The 16099-nt window shown below is 63.1% G+C and overlaps 2 protein-coding genes across 6 annotated transcripts in view; both read left to right on the forward strand.

The window, feature by feature from the left end:
* The window catches only part of BAIAP2L2 (BAR/IMD domain containing adaptor protein 2 like 2), a 30332-nt gene extending 22509 nt beyond the window's left edge, over nt 1–7823 (forward strand). The window contains exons 8-14 of the mRNA XM_040490858.1: nt 2885–3037; nt 3340–3487; nt 3613–3838; nt 5853–5975; nt 6309–6516; nt 7094–7137; nt 7370–7823. Coding sequence (XP_040346792.1) covers nt 2885–3037; nt 3340–3487; nt 3613–3838; nt 5853–5975; nt 6309–6516; nt 7094–7137; nt 7370–7445 — 978 coding nt within the window. The 3' untranslated portion in view covers nt 7446–7823. The remainder of the gene's footprint in view (nt 1–2884; nt 3038–3339; nt 3488–3612; nt 3839–5852; nt 5976–6308; nt 6517–7093; nt 7138–7369) is intronic.
* Nucleotides 7824–8498: 675 nt separating this feature from the next.
* SLC16A8 (solute carrier family 16 member 8) lies at nt 8499–14956 on the forward strand. 5 transcript variants are annotated; one of them, XM_040490865.1, is made up of 6 exons: nt 8499–8953; nt 9894–9945; nt 10165–10392; nt 11141–11284; nt 11578–12405; nt 14383–14699. In XM_040490865.1, exons 3-6 carry the CDS (start codon nt 10179–10181, stop codon nt 14697–14699), a joined length of 1503 nt encoding a protein of 500 aa, XP_040346799.1. In that variant the 5' UTR covers nt 8499–8953; nt 9894–9945; nt 10165–10178. The 5 variants fall into 5 exon arrangements, with proteins under 5 accessions (XP_040346799.1, XP_040346800.1, XP_040346797.1 ...); XM_040490866.1 differs by having other exon boundaries at nt 10168–10392; XM_040490863.1 differs by having other exon boundaries at nt 9894–10392.
* The last annotated feature ends 1143 nt before the right edge of the window (nt 14957–16099 follow it).

Below are 16099 nucleotides of genomic sequence, written 5' to 3' on the forward strand. Positions count from 1 at the left end.
CGCGGGGCTCGAACTCACGGACCGCGAGATCGTGACCTGGCTGAAGTCGGACGCTTAACCGACTGCGCCACCCAGGCGCCCGACGTGGCTTCATTTTATCCTCGTCTTACAAGCGAGACTGATACCTTTTCATGTTTCAGAGCCATCGGACGCCCTTCACTGTGCTATCAGCATCGTTTCCTCCATTTTTCTTATTAGTTTCTCGGAGCTCTTTATATGTTACTGAGATTAGAGCTTCCTTGGTGATGAGAGGCACATATCTTCCCAGTGTGTCATTTATCGCTTGACTTTGCTTATTGTAGGTTTTGCCGTGCTTAAAAAAATTATCTTGACTTAACCAAATGTATCCTCCTTGTCTAGCATGGGGGGGGGGTCCGTATCATACTTAGACTGGCTCTCCCACTCCATCCCTGTTTTGGAAATCCCCCCACGGTCTCTTTATGGTTTTGAAAGCCTGTGCGGTGTTTCTTCCCGACCCCTGGCTACGCCGCCCGGAGGCAGGGCTGACGAAAGCCAGTAAAATTCTGCGCTGTCCAGGCTGGGACTTGGTGCCGGGGCCTTTCCTCCCAGAACGCCCTAGCACCGTGACAAGACAACGGAGGGGCTGTCCACCCTAGTGACCCGCTGGCCACCTGCTCCTGTGACGGAGTCGCTGCTGTTTGGCTGCCCGAGATCCCCGTGAGGTTTTCAGCCGCTGGCCCAGACTGAAGGGAGGAAGCGTCCAAAGGTGCCGTCCCAGGAAGTTGTCTCAAGCTGGACTAGTGCAGGCCACGCCGAGGCTCACTGGCTGTGAGACCTGGGGCCAGTCATTAACTGCTCTGACCCTCAGTATCTTCTTCGATAAGACGGTGGTAATAGTGACATCTAATTCCCAGGGCGATTGCGAGAATCAAATAAGACGATACGGGTGAAGCTTGAACACTGGGCCTGGCGCAGAGTAAATGTTCGACAAAGGGAAGCTTTGCTTATTCCTAAGGTGACGGTCTTGAGCTTGGCCTTGGGGGAGGAGATGCTTGACTGGAAAAGGGAGAGGCCTTTGTTTATTTATTTCTTAATGTTTGTTTACTTATGTATTTAGTTTTTAAATTTACATCCGAGTTAGTTAGCATCTACTGCAACCGTGATTTCAGGAGTCGATTCCTTAGTGCCCTTCCCCATGGAGCCCCTCCCCCCACCCACGACCCCTCCAGGAACCCTCAGTTTGTTCTCCATATTTAAGAGTCTCTTCTGTTTGGTCCCCCTCCCTGTTTTTATATTATTTTTGTTTCCCTTCCCTTATGTTCATCTGTTTGGTCTCTTAAAGCCCTCATAGGAGTGAAGTCATAGGATTTTTGTCTTTCTCTGACTAATTTCACTTCGCGTAATACCCTCCAGTTCCATCCACGTAGTTGCAAATGCCAAGATTTCATTCTTTTTGATTGCTGAGTAATACTCCATTGTGTGTGTGTGTGTGTGTGTGTGTGTGTGTGTGTGTGTGTATACACCACATCTTCTTTATCCATTCATCCATCGATCGACATTTGGGCTCTTTCCATACTTTGGCTATTGTCGATAGTGCTGCTATAAACATGGGGGTGCATGTGTCTCTTCGAAACAGTCCCCCTGTGTCCCGTGGATAAATGCCTAGTAGTGCAATTGCTGGGTCGCAGGGTAGTTCTATTTTTAGTTTTTTGAGGAAACTCCATACTGTTTTCCAGAGCGGCTGCACCAGCTTGCATTCCCAGGGGGAGACCTTTGTAACAGAAGAGAGCACGATGTTTTGATCATACCTGGGATTTAATTTATAGAAGTGACTGAGTGACATCACAGAGAGGTCAAGGCCATTGAAAGACAGGATGGTTTGAATAATTTCACTGAGCTCTGGGCTCTAGGGGTTGCATCTAACTGTCTGGCACCTGCTTTGGGGTGATCGAGGTCAGGGTAAATACTGGCTTGGTGTGTGTTAGATAAGGGAGGTGGTTAGGGATGTGGGTTTTGGACCGGTTGTTTTGCATACGTGCTTCCTGGCAAGTTGCTTACTATCTCTAGGAATTATCGGGCCCCGGGAGGGACAATCTGGGCAGGATTAACAAAGCCCCGGGGATGTCAACCCATAAAATACAGAAAATTAACAAAATGACGTTTTTTTAATGTTTACTTATTTCTGAGACAGAGACAGAGCATGAGTGGGGGAGGGGCAGAGAGAGAGGGAGACACCGAATCCTACGCAGGCTCCAGGCTCCGAGCTGTCAGCACAGAGCCCGACGCGGGGCTCAAACTCACCAACCGTGAGATCATGACCTGAGCTGAAGTCGGTCGCTCAACCAACTGAGCCACCCAAGCGCCCCCTAAAAAAATGATTAATGCATACAGCAGGTCTGACATTTAAAGTCCTCTCACCCCAGGTTGTTATGAATTGCGGGGTCAACTGCTGAGTTTCCTGTCCTTGAAAGTATTCAAACAGTTAGATGCCTACGTACCAGGGGCACTAGGGGTGCTTACGTAGACTAAAAGGAATAGACTGGAAAAACTGTTATTTGAAGGGCCTCTTTTTAGAAAACCACTCAAACTGGCTTACCCAGGAGAGGCATTTATCCCTTTGGTTAGTTTATCCCTTTCGTTCAAGGGGTTCAGGTATGGCTGGATCTAGGAGCCCACGTGTGATTGGAAATTTGCCACGTTTCCTTAACTGTAGTTTCCTGGGTTGGCTTCACTCTATTTAGCGAACCCTATGAGGTGACCCCGCCGCCATCTCTGGTTCCTTCCGGCTTGACGATCCCGTCATCCACCGCTTGCAGGGCCCGAGTTCCCAGGCCTAGGGTGGCACTTTTGAGTCCCCAGCTCCGATCTGGCTGACCCCGGTGTGTTTCTCCCCTCCCCCCCCCCCCCCCCCGCACGCGGCCAGGCCCGGAGCACGCTCCAGAACCGCGTGCTGCTGTGGAAGGAGCAGTCGGAGGCCAGCCACAGCCCGTCGCGCGCCCACTCCCCCGGCCTGCTGGGCCCCGTGCTGGGGCCGCCCTACCCCTCGGGCCGCCTGACGCCCACCCGCCTGGACATGGTGAGGCCCTGGGCGCCCCCGCCGCTGTTCGCGCCCCCGCCGATCCCCGCACCCGCCACGGCGCCCTGGGGCCCGAGGCCCCCCCCCATGGAGCCTCCTGCCCCCCAGGCTCCCCGTCTACGCAGCGCCCCTGGGCCGGCCTTCCCTCCCGGGCGCGGCCTCGGCGCCCCCGTGGTGGCTGGGCCGCAGGCCCCAGAACCCCTACGCCGACGTCTGGGACTGGGGGTGGGGGCTGGACTAGGGCGCCGCGGCCCACCCCTCCCCTCCCCGCCCCACCCTCCCCTGCCCGTCTCCCCTCGCAGCCCCAGCGGCCGCTCGCGGAGTTCAGCTCCCCGCGCAGCCGGCACGGCTCCGGCTCCTACGGCCCCGGCCCCGAGCCCGCCGCCGAGGCGAGGTCCGCGTCCCAGCTGGAGCCAGACCGCCGGTCGCTGCCCCGGACGCCGTCCGCCTGTGAGTGGCCCCGGCGCCCCGGAGCGCAGAGGGAGGGCCGGGGACGCGGGGGCCGGGAAGGGGCCCAGATCGCGGGGGGAGAACCCGCCACCCACGCGCCGCCGCGCTCTCCCCGCCCCCGGCAGCCTCGCTCTACGCCGGCAGCACCCAGCGCTCGCGCTCCAACTCCTTCGGCGAGCGCCCGGGCGGCGGGGGCGGCGGCGGGGGCGCCCGGAGAGTCCGCGCCCTCGTCTCCCACTCGGAGGGCGCCAACCACACGCTGCTGCGCTTCTCGGCCGGAGACGTCGTGGAGGTGTTAGTGCCAGAGGCCCAGAACGGCTGGCTCTACGGCAAGCTGGAGGGCTCGTCCACGTGAGTGGGCGCCGCCGGGGCGCAGGGGAGGGGGGTGGAAGGAGCTCCCCCCACCGCCCCGCCGGCTTCCTCGCCCCCCAACCTCCAGCCCCAGGGCGGTAGACGGCTCTCCCCTTCTCCCGCGCGGCGCTCCGTGTCCTCATCCAGTCCAAGGGGGTAGGAAGAGCCTCCCTGCCGAGTACAGGGCGGTAGCCCTCGCGAGGAGAGGAACGGACGGGAAGGTTCTCTCTTGCGCTGCAGAAGGCTGCAGCAACCCCACTGCTTGAGCACTTACTGTGGGGGCAACAGGGCGGCCCCTCTTTACCCGGGGAGCGGCAGCAGAGCGCAGCAGGCTGTGGCCCCCCGGGGCCAGGCCCAGAGGCCAAGCTGGGACCGAGCAGGCCGACAGGCCCAGTGGGGCGGTCGCGTGCGGTGCAGATCCTTAAAGAAGGCAAATTGGGGGTCCGTTTCGACGCCCGTGAATGGAAGCGGGGAGGTGGGGAAGTGCTCTGTGGTCGCCGAAAGAGAGTGTGCAAGGATTACTCTTTCTACCAAAGAAAAAGGGAAGGTGGGGGCTTGCCGGAGCCAGGCAGTGACCCCCCCCCCACGGGGCCCTACGGGCCGGAGACGGTGTGGTGCCCACTCGCACTCATGCGAGGGAGAGAAGGGAGGAAGGAGGGCGAGAATAGTGGCCTGAGTGAATGAATGGAGGCTTAGAGGGAGGAGTCAGCAGGTGCACGTCAAGGTGCTTGCAAGAGGATGCACGGATGTGGGGTGCTTACGTAGACTGAGGGGTGAGTGGGGAAGCATGTGAACGGGCTGGCAGAAGGTCAGGCAGGTGGAGACGGATTAGGGACTGGCGGTCCGTGGGTGGCTGCCCACGTGGATCCTGGATGCAGGAGGCAGGGTGGGATGATGGACGGATGGAGGGGTGGAGGCCCGGGGACTACTGGATCGAGAACGGAAGGCTGTGCTGGCGACGTAGGGAGATGGCTACAACCACCAGGGTTGGAAACACCTGCTTCGTGGACCCGCACAAGTCCCCACAACAGGCGTGTAGCAGACTGTCCCCCGGGGACCTGAGCGTCAAACCACCGGGGGCCGGTGCTCTCCACCCACGTTCCCGGGACATTTTGCCGTTCCCTCTGTGCCTCACAGGTCAGGGAAGAAGGTGGCAAGTCTTATCCGTAGGCACTTTACGGTGAAGGCAGAAGCAAAGCGCGTGGAAAATGCTTCTGGTCTGTCAGTTTGAGGTGAAATAGCTCCTAGTCACCTTCAGGCGAGAGCGCTGTTGCTTGGGTCTGGAGGCCTAAGGTGGCTTTTTGTGGAGAACGCTTTCCAGAGTGCTTGCAAGAATCCGCTGGGCTCCGCGGGCTCTGAAAGAGTTAAGGAACGTCGCGCGAAGTGCCTCTCCCCGAACCCTGGCTGTTCGGGAGGGGCGGTGATGAGCCTCCAGCCAGGCACGGACTCTAAGGGCAGGGTGCCCGGGGTCCCCGGAACCAAGGTTCTAGGGTGGAGGGAAGGGGCAGGGCTGAGGAGGAAAGGGCACTGGCTGGTATTAGGCACCTTAGGCTCGAGTGCCCTTTCCCCTGGCTGGTACGGTTGCCCGCGATCCCCGGGCCCCCCACCCTGTCCCCTGTCCCCTGGTAATCATCCGTCTGTGGGCCTGTCGGCCAGGCCGGGGGCCTCCGGGGAGCAGGAAGTGTGTCGGGCTCTCTGTGGGCCCTCACGTGGTGGGTACTCTCGGCGAGTAGCGAATGAAGCCGGTCACCACATGTCCTGGGACATGTCGCTCTCCTCCTTGGACTTGCAGCTCCCCCCAAGGTGACCTAGCCCCTGGCGGGACATGAAGCTGGACAGCTGGGCTTGAAGGTGGAGAAAGGTCTCCCGGAGGCGATTCAATGAGTTACTCTGGGCACAGCCTTTCGAGCAAGGCCTGGCACACAGCGCTGCCCAGTAACTGTCCTCGGAAGCGTTCTTTTGGGCACGGTTGTTGGGCCTTCTGCCTATGGGACCCTCTGCCTCCACCCCGCAGGAGCGGCTGGTTCCCCGAGGCCTATGTGAAGCCTTTGGAGGAGGTGCCTGTGAACCCCACGAACCCCTTGACCCCAGTGACCTCCATGAACCTGATGAACCCTATGAATGAGCTACCTTCCAGGTACCTGGGTGGTGGGAGGCGGGGCGGGGGTGGGGACTTCAGGGGGAGCGGCCCCACCCCCCCAGGGGGACATCTGTGAGTGGCAGTCCTGAGTGCACCCAGCCTCCTTCGGTCCCCGGAGGAAGGGGACCCCCACCTCTCCGCATGTCAGGGTCACTGCGTCTGTCCCTCTGCCTCCTCGGAGGACTGCCTCCAAGCCCTGTGGCCTTCCCCCCACCCCCTGCAAGGGAAGAAGCTGTAGGATGCTGAGGGGCCCAGCAAGATCGGGGGTGGGGGAAGCAGCAGGGGCCTGACGCCTGACCCCCTTCCTGTCCCCCCTTGCTCTGGACTCAGATCCTACCCCCTCCGGGGCAGCCACAGCCTTGATGACCTCCTGGGCCGGCCGAGCAACTCTACAGCACCCCCGGAGTACTGGGACGGCCAATCCCGCTCCCGAACCCCGAGCCGGATACCGAGCCGCGCCCCCAGCCCTGCCCCTCCGCCCTTGCCTAGTGGCCGCCGAAGCAGCATGGGCAGCATGGGGGTGGCGAGTGACGTCAAGGTGAGCCCCCTCCCCCCTCCCCCCCCAGCCAGGCCCCAGCCCTGGGCTCATCCAGCAGGCTGGGAGACCGGAGACCGGGTGACCCTCCCTGCTTTGCCACTGGCTGGCTGGAGGGGGGCCCTCCCTCCCCAGCCTCAGTTTGCCTAATCTGCAGGGAGGTGTGGGATGGACTTCTGAGCCTGGGGCAGAGGGAGGGGGGGAAAGATTCCTCTCAGGGACTGGAGCCCCCGTGGTCCTGCTGGGAGCACTGGAAGAGGCCCGTCCTTCCCACCTCCCGGGAGAGGCAAGACCAGCGTCCTGGGTCGGACGGAGCCTGGGCTGGGGCTGGCTGGGCAGGACCGGGGGTGGGGGGTGGGGGTGCAGGGAGTGCAGCTGGTGCCCTGGCCCAGAGGCTTCTCAAGTCTGAAACCCACGGAATTCTGAGCTTCGGAATGCCCGGGCCTGATTTCCCCGAAGCCTGGCCTGCAGGGGCCTCTGGTCTAGTCGTCTGCCTTCCTGGAATGGGGAGTTGCAGGCGTGGGGGCTCACTTGCCCCTTTCCCCCCCTAAACCTGGCCTTTCCTCCACCCTCACTGCAGAAACTTATGTCCTCGGAACAGCACCCTCCAGAGCTCTTCCCTCGGTGAGTCCTAGGATAGGAGTTGGGGGCGGCGTGGGGGTGGGGGCTGGGCAGGGGTTCTGGGGAGGGGGGAGATGAGGCAGGGGTGAGAGGTGACCGGTGGGGGCAGGAGGTCGGGGCGGACATGGCTCAGGCACCTGGCGACCTTCCTTGGAGCCAGAGCCAGCTGGGCGGCGGGGGTGGGGGGGTGGGGAGGGAACCTGGGCCCCTCTCACCCCGACCTCTCCCCTCGCAGGGGCACAAACCCCTTTGCCACCGTAAAGCTGCGGCCCACAGTCACCAACGACCGCTCAGCGCCCCTCATCCGCTGAGGCGCCCTCCTCCATCCGGGGTCTGAGCTCGTCCCCACACCTGCCCAGGGGCTGTCGGGAGCTGGGGGCAGCAGCAGAAGCAGCAGCGGTGGACCCAAGAAGCCGGGGCTCTGGAACTGGGAGTGGCTGCCCCTCCCGGGGGACTGACCTGGGGTCTGGGACCTTCAAAGTAAAGCAGGCAGAATGGGGGACAGGACAGTCCCTTCCCCCTCCAAGGGCCCCAGGACTCTCCCTGGGGGCCTGCCTCGTGCACCCCACCCCCTTTCCCCTTCTCTGCCCCAGGAGGGAGGAGCCCCGCACACCCCCTTCCCCACCCCCCCATACGTCCTCTTGTTTAACTTTTGTAAACGGGGAGAAATAAAGCAAGGAGACACAGCAGCAGGACTGGCGGTGTCGAACTGGGGGGACAGGTGGGGGGTGGGGCATGGAAGCCTCCCACTGGAGGACGGTGTCCAGGAGGTCCTGAAGGTCACTAGGAGTTCCCCGAGAGGACTCGCTCACTCACAGCCCTTTACATCCCTCTTTTTTTTTTTTTAAAGTTTGTTTATTTTGCGAGAGAGCGAGTGAGGGAGGGGCAAAGAGAGAGGGAGACAGAGAATCCCAGCGCAGAGCCCGATGCGGGGCTTGAACCCACGAGACGTGAGATCGCGACCTGAACCGACAAGAATCGGCCGCTCAGCAGACTGAGCCCCCGCCCCGGGCACCTGTCACATCCCTCATTTTAAGCAAATCTTTAGGTCTGCCCTGAAGCCCTCAGGGTCTGTCCACCCAGCTCTGGCCCAGTCCCTTTGCTGCTGTGGTGGCCTCTCCAGAGGCGGAGGGGTGGCAGTGGCCAAGGTCCAGGACCACCAGCAGTCACCCTGCCACAGCCTGGGACACAGCGCCCTTTGTTCTGGTCCCTCCGCACCCTCCCCCCCCCCCCCCCCCCCACCCCTCGGTCCCAGGCTCTCTGACCTGGATTAGCCTGATCCAGGGGAAAGCCTCGGAGGCCCCTCCTGGAATGTGGTCTGGGGGTGGGGGGCAGGCGAGGCGCTGAGGTGAGTAGGGCTGGTGGGGTCTCTCCAGGGCAGGGCTGCGCCCCCAGCACCAGTAGGATCCTCCTCTCCCATCACCACCAGAGCAGGGCTCTGTGTGTCCTCTGCCCAGTGGAGGGGCCTCGTTATCTCTCTAGCTCTGCTGGGAGGGCCTGAGACAGGGACCCCCACCGTGGGGTCCAGCCTGGCCCTGTGCTGCGGCCACTGCCCCGTCCCTTGTCCCTTCTCCCTTTCCAGGCAAAAGCCTCTTAGCGGGGTGGGGGTGGGGAACACTCTGAGCTCCGGGCCTGAGGGAGTGAGCCGTGGGTGAGTCTGGCCAGCGGCTGATCTGTAGACAAGCCTGGGGGGGTCTTCGGCTGTGCGCCCCCCTCAGGCTAGGCTTCAAGGGGGAACCGGGGTGGGGGGGGGGGCAAACCCTCCCGGAAGGCCTCGGGAGATGTGAGGCTGGACGCCCAAACCCACAGGACGGCTCAGGTGAGTGTGGGGCGAGGGCTGCCAGGACCACCCCCCTTGTCCTGGCCTCCAAGTGGCTGCGGCCACGGTGAGGGGACAACAGGCAGGAAAAGCCAGGACCCCGTCCTGGTGAGAGAGGGTCAGAGTCCCAGATTCCCACGGGTATCTTGGTGTTCCCCAGTGCCGGGAAGGAGACCCCACATGCAGAGGGGCGGTGGGAGGAAAGGAGGCTTCTGCCCAGCTGTGGGCTGGTCCCCCCTACTGGGGAGGCCTACCAGCCTCGTCTGTTACGGGGGTGCATGAGGCTGCTGTGTGGACCCCTGGGTGGAGAGCCAAGAGTGTGAGAGGCCTTAGAGCTGTTTTCTGCTTGTGTAGGGTTGGGGGGGGGGCGGGGGGGGCAGGCTGCTAGGGATTTGGAGAGAAGCTTTCTTTCTTGGTGCCCCCTCAGAGGTCCCTATCTGCCCAGTGGAACCAGAGATCTGATCACCCCCCCCCCCCCCCCCCCGTGCCCCGACTCCCGGTTGGCCTGGGACAATCCGTCACCCATCTTACAGGTGGCAAAACTGAGGCTCAGCGAGGGAAGGGGAACTGCCCAAGTCACAGAGCAAATCCATGGCTAAGCCGGGGTGAACCGGAACTCGGCTCCCTTGCTCCTGAAGCAAGGCTGATGTTCTTACATGTTCTTGGGTTTTCCTTTTCTTCTTTTTTTCCCCTAAATGACAATAGTCATTTCTGATCATTGAGAAGAATTAGGAACATACCGCAAAGGCAAGGAAGAAAATAAGCCCCACCCATTTTGCAGCTGGCACCTGCCTCTCTGTCCCACACGTGGGGTTAGTCCCTCTGTGCTGAGACCCTCACACCTGCACACTGGGGACACTGGGGATTCCCAAGCACATGGGGCACACGCTGGCCGCCCAGCTCTCCCATTCACCAGCACCCCCTCTCCTGCCACCACCAGGTCCCTGGGCAAGGAGTCTTCCAGAGGGAGTCTTCCTGAAGTTCAGGCTCAGGTGGGAGCGATTCCATTACCGCCCCCCCCCCCCTTCATCTTTCATGGGCCCCTCGGAGGAGGGGAGACTTGGGGCGAGGTTTTGCCTGGGTTTCCCTTCTTGGCTCATTCCCTGAGCAGGGGTAGCCCCGTGCCTCGGTTTCCCCCACGCTGGGTCTCCATCCCCCTTTCTGGCCTGGGCTACAGACCTTCGCTGCTCCCTCTCGTCCCCCTCCGCCAGCAGAGGCAGCCGCGATGGGCGCTGGCGGCCCCCGGCGGGGAGCGGGCCCCCCAGACGGCGGCTGGGGCTGGGCGGTGCTGGGCGCCTGCTTCGTGATCACCGGTTTCGCCTACGGCTTTCCCAAGGCGGTGAGCGTCTTCTTCCGCGCCCTTATGCGCGACTTCGGCGCGGGCTACAGCGACACGGCTTGGGTGTCCTCCATCATGCTCGCCATGCTCTACGGCACGGGTCAGCGCCCCCTCGCGGGTCCCTCCCCCAACCCCGGGCCCAGGATTGAGAGCAGGGATCAGGGACTAGGAGACACGGACCCCGTGAGCCTTCCCCAGACCCCTCGGGGGAGGGCGCAGGAACCACTTTCTTCCTGTGAACACTGGCACCAGAGAGAGGGGACGAAAGGGCAGGAAAGGAACAGTGGCTCGAGGAAGAGCCCACACACCTGGCAAGCTTGGCCAGCCGGCAGGACCTCTCCAGTTCTGCCAAAAGGCCCGCCTATGTTACAGGTGGGGAAATCGTTCTAAATAAGATTCCGGCTCCCCGCTCCCCTGAGCCCTAACCACCTGTTGCGGTGGGGGAAATGCTGGCGTTATCCTGACCAAGCCTCGCGGAAAAGAGGAGGCTTTCCTCTTTCTTCTGGAAAGAGCCTGGGCAGCCCAAGGGGCGATTCCAGCTGTGCAGATAAAAAAAAAAAAAAAAAAAGGGAGTGGGGTCCACCTCTTCTGCTTGGGGTTCCCTGTTCTCAGGAGGACTGGGGATGGATGGGGGCTCTGGACCAAGACGGGTCCCTCCCGTGAGTCCTCGGCCTGCCTTGGTCAGGCCCAACCAAGCAGTGTGACCTTGGCCAGACGCTGCCCTCTCTGAACCGCTGGTGACCTTATCCCTTTGAGCCATTTTCTGGGGCCGGGAGGTGCAAAGCCCGGAGTGTCCATGGGGAAAGGAGGTTAGTCCAACCGGAGCGGTGACCGTGCCCGGCCCACAGGTCCGGTCTCCAGCATCCTCGTGACCCGCTTTGGCTGTCGCCCGGTGATGCTGGTGGGTGGGCTATTGGCCTCGGCGGGCATGGTGCTAGCATCCTTCGCCACGCGCCTCCTGGAGCTATACCTGACGGCTGGGGTGCTCACAGGTGAGGGCGGCCACTGCTCACCTCCCCTACGCGGACGGGGCCCGGCCGTGAGGTGGGGGGGGGGGGGGGGGGGTGGTCGGGAGTCCTTGTGGCAACGCCTTCTGTTCTCAGTTTCCCCGCAAGGCCTTTTGTCCTCAGTTTCCCCTCCAAAGGCGGTCCTCGACGTCCCTCGGCTCAGTTTTCCCCGGGGTCTGCCTGCCCCGTCGGGGCCTCCCCCTCCCCCCTCCCTCCTGCCCGGGGCTGGGGTGGGGGCGCCCTCGGGGACCCCGGCACAGCGCCGCCTCGTCCCGCAGGCCTGGGCCTGGCCCTCAACTTCCAGCCGTCGCTCATCATGCTGGGGCTGTACTTCGAGCGGCGGCGGCCCCTAGCCAACGGGCTGGCGGCGGCGGGCAGCCCCGTGTTCCTGTCGGCGCTGTCGCCGCTCGGCCAACAGCTGCTCGAGCACTTCGGCTGGCGCGGCGGATTCTTGCTGCTCGGCGGCCTCCTGCTGCACTGCTGCGCTTGCGGCGCCGTCATGCGGCCGCCGCCGGGACCCGGCCCGCGGCCGCGCGGGGACAGCGCGGACGACGCTCCCGGGGAGGCGGAAGCGGACCGCGCCGGGCTGCGCCTGCGCGAGGCGCCCCCTGGCGGCCGGACCCGCCGCCGCCTGTTGGACGTGGCCGTGTGCGCCGACCGCGCCTTCGGGGTGTACGCCGTCACCAAGTTCCTGATGGCCCTCGGCCTCTTCGTGCCCGCCATCCTGTTGGTGAACTACGCCAAGGACGCGGGCGTGCCGGACGCCGACGCCGCCTTCCTGCTGTCCATCGTGGGCTTCGTAGACATCGTGGCGCGGCCAGCGTGCGGCGCCCTGGCGGGCCTGGCGCGCTTACGACCTCACGTCGCCTACCTCTTCAGCCTGGCCCTGATGGCCAATGGCCTCACGGACCTGAGCAGCGCGCGCGCGCGCTCCTACGGCGCCCTTGTCGCCTTCTGCGTCGCCTTCGGCCTCTCGTACGGCATGGTGGGAGCGCTGCAATTCGAGGTGCTCATGGCAGCCGTGGGGTCGCACCGCTTTCCCAGTGCTCTGGGCCTGGTGCTGCTCGTCGAGGCCGTGGCTGTGCTCATTGGACCCCCCTCTGCCGGTGCGCCCCTCGGGAGGAGGGGGTGACGGGCTAATGTCTCTAGATGGAAGAAAGCGCCCTCTCTGTCCCAGATGGAGCTTCCAGGGATGAAAGGAAGAGACCCATTGGCCGAGACAGCCTGGGGGTGGGGTCGGGGGTGGGGCTGCCCGTGGCCAATTAACCCCTCCTCCAAGCCAGTACTACCAGCCCTGGGTGGGGACGGAGAGGCCAAGAAGGCCCAGGAAGAGCCCCCCATCGACGGCTGCTGACCCGCTGGGTCATCTCAAGCGTTGGCACAAAGGCCTTGTTGAAGTGCAAATGCTTATTCTCCTTTCGCAGATGGGGGGAACTGAGGCACAGAGGTCTAGTACAGGTGCAGTCCCCAAACTGAGCAGAGCCCTGCCCAGCGCTAGACGCCCTTAGTTTGGAACACTGCCTCCGAGTGCTTTAGCGTCCCCAGCCTCTCAGGGTGACCAGGATAGGGACATAGGGACGATGTGTTTGAGGAACCAGCCGTGAGACCAGGAGCAGAGTGGGGGTGCTCAGTGTGCACATGGGGTGGTGACCCAGGGGCCCAGGGAGGGGTCCCCTCCTCATCTGTCCAGCGGGCCACGGCCAGGCCCTGCCCTCGCTTGGTGCAGCTGCTGTGCCCCGACACGATCTGGGCCTTCCACTGTGCGTGCCCCCTGGGCACTCTGCAGTCATTGCCTCTTGGAAATTGCCATGATGAGAGGCCAGGAAAGGATTCTTGCAGAGGCTGGCATGAAGACAGCCTCACAGAGCAGGGTAGACCCCACAGGAGAGGACACAGGACAGCATAGGGCACGTTTAGGGGACAGTGTTCCTAAACTGCGAGGCAGTTCTCAAGTGAGGCAGGAATTGAGCTTGGGAAGGGGCGGGGCGGTGGCTATTAGGGTTCTCCAGGGTTGGCAGGTCTTCCCTGAGACAGCAGGGGGCCTGCCTGTGAGCAGCGCTGAGGTCAGGCTGCGGGACGGAGGGGAGCCACCTTTGCTGGGACCCAGGCTGCCCCTGAGGTGGAGTGAGCTGCCCCTCCTTCCAGGGCTGGGCTGGCCGAGTGGCCTCATCCAGCTCTGTCATCTAACCTGGGTGAGGGTGGCCTCCAAGCCCCCCACCCACCACCTGCAGAGGCTCAGGGAGCCCTCTTCCATTTCCTCATGTGACCTGGGTTGGGGGGTAGATCTAATAGGGAGTGAGACTGAAGGACACTGCAGGGCCGAGTGTGGGAGGGGCAGGGACAGGACTGGCGGCTGGCTGCGCAGGGCAGGAAGGCAAGTTTGGGAGTGGTGCTCAAAGGGACTCAGGTAGGCAGCCGGCCTGGGGGCGGGGGGGGGGGGGGGGACACACAAGGAAGCCTCCCTGAGGCCACAGAGCTGTAGACCAAGAGGTCACAGCCTGGGGCGGTCAGCCACAAAAATGCCGAGAGAGGACGGAGCCCACAGAGTCTAGGGAAGCTCAGTCGAGGGAACCGGGGCCTCCTGGCAGAAGCAGGAGGGGGCTCGGGAGGGAGCTGGAGGGAAAGCTGGGCCAGGCCCCTGAAGACTGGGGGGGGGGGGGGTGCGTGGAAAGAGCAAGAGTTGGGGACCCCCAGGAGGGCAAGGCTAAGCGCAGTGTCCCCTCCCTACTCCTTAGCTGGGCAAGTCACAGGGAACGTGTGGGGCTTGGATCTGGGGGTGGAGGGGGTGCCCTGTAAACTGAAAGGTGCTGCCTCCCCAAAGAGTCCACACGACTTAAGAAATTGAGGGAGGCCCCAGGAGGTGGTGACATTTTTAAGGTCTCAGATGGCAAAACCCGGGTGGTGGTTTGCGTCTGTAAAACGGGAACAAAGACCGGGGTGGGTGTCTGCGTCCCTCAGATGTAAACCCACCAACTCCAGGGAGGGCACTGCCCTTTATCTGAGGTTGTAGGGAAGGGCAGTGGGTGGAGTCCCCTCCTTCCCCCCCTCCTGCCGACCCTTACCTCCCCTTCCCTGCCCCCCAGGCCGCCTGGTGGACGCCCTGAAGAACTACGAGATCATCTTCTACCTGGCCGGCTCTGAGGTGGCCCTGGCTGGGATCTTCATGGCTGTGGCCACCAAGTGTTGCCTGCGCCGCTCTAAGGACACCCCGCCCAGCCAAGGCGCCCAGGGCGGGGCCAGCGACACTGAGGACGCTGAGGCCCAAGAGGACGCTGAGGCCCTGCCCGCCGGCGCTGAGGAGCCCGGCAGCCTCCAGGCCCTGGAGGCGCCAAGACCCGGGGCTGGGCCAGGGGAACCAAGGGCGGAGGCAGAGCCGGGCGTGGACCCCGAGTCTGTATAGCTCGGGGGGCACTAGGCGAGGTGGCTGGTGACTTTGGGAACGGGCCGACCCTCTCAGAGCCCTGGCTGTCCCGAGGGGGCCTGGAGCACTGCAGGCTGCTCTGCAGAGGTCGCCCCTGGGGTCCTGGGTGGGCCGCCTCCCTCGTCTGCCCAGCAGGCCGCGGCCAGGCCCTGCCCTCGCTCGGTGGAGCAGCTGTGCACCGCCAGGGGCCGGGCCTGCGTGAAACTCAAGTGCATAAAGCTCCGCTGCGAGACCGAGTCCTGTTCCTGCGTCTTGGCGGCTCTGGCTGCCCCCTCCCACCCCCCACCCCCCCCACCCCCCGCCGGGGGTCGGGGATCGGAAGGAGCACGGGAGGCTCTGCTCAGGGCCCTCTGACCTGGAAGCTGTTGGGGAAGTGGCAGAGAGGGGGAAGGGTGGGGCGTGGAGGGGGAGATGTTCTCAGACTTCGGGGCACTAGAGGTCTCTCTTGCACTGACTTTTGACCTCTTGGGCTTTGATCCAAATGCGGGGAGCCCTCCCACAAACTTGACACCACTTTCTCTGCTTCTCTCCCTCCCAATCGTAGGTGTGGGGACCAGGCCCAAGCGTGGGAAGGAAGAGCCTTCCCACCACAGACCCGGACTATCCAGCCATGGGCTCCAGAGAGCCCATCCTCCCAGTGACCCCCCCCCCCCGACCTCCCTGTTGGTCTCCTTTTCCATCCAGGCCCTACACAGGATGTGGGGAGCCCTCCAGGTGCCTGGCTGGCTTCACACAGGTCTGAGGTTCCCCGTGTCACTGGAGCAGTGACTACATTTGATCTAACACTCACGGCGCCCAGACTGTGCCAGGCACTAAGTCCTTTCCAGGCGTCACCTCCTCGGATGCTCAAAATAGCCCACTAAGGCAGGGACCGTTATTGGCCACAATCACAGACGGGGAAACCGAGGCACAGAGGTCAGGGAGGAGCTCAGGGTTAGAGAGGCTGTGACTGGAAGCCAGGTGGTTGGTTGCAGTCCGTGCCCTTGGCCTCCACACTGGCTATTCCTTCAGAGAGGCGGTCTGGTCTGGCAGCTCCGGGGGACCTGCGTGGACTCCTAGCGACAGCCCGTCCCTCCCTCCACGCTTGACAGTCCCATTCGGGCTGTTGCCCGTGACCCGTGAACTCACGGCTAATAAGCAGAAAGCCTTTCTCCCCCCCCCCCCCATGTGAGCCTGTCCGCCCCCCCCCCCCAGACTCTTCCCTCGTCGGGATGACCGTATAATTCAGTGGCCAAACAGGGACACTATTAATTACACGGGACCGCAGGTACAGACTGACGCGCGGCTCACGGGACACACGGCCACCCTGCAAAGACACGGGGTACGAGGGTGGCTTTCTCCACTGCCCTTCTCCCACCGCCCTGGCAGAACAGGCACGG

This window comes from Herpailurus yagouaroundi, unplaced genomic scaffold (assembly GCF_014898765.1).
Source record: "Herpailurus yagouaroundi ecotype Mexico unplaced genomic scaffold, PumYag 182, whole genome shotgun sequence".
In the NCBI taxonomy this organism is placed as follows: Eukaryota; Metazoa; Chordata; class Mammalia; order Carnivora; family Felidae; genus Herpailurus; species Herpailurus yagouaroundi.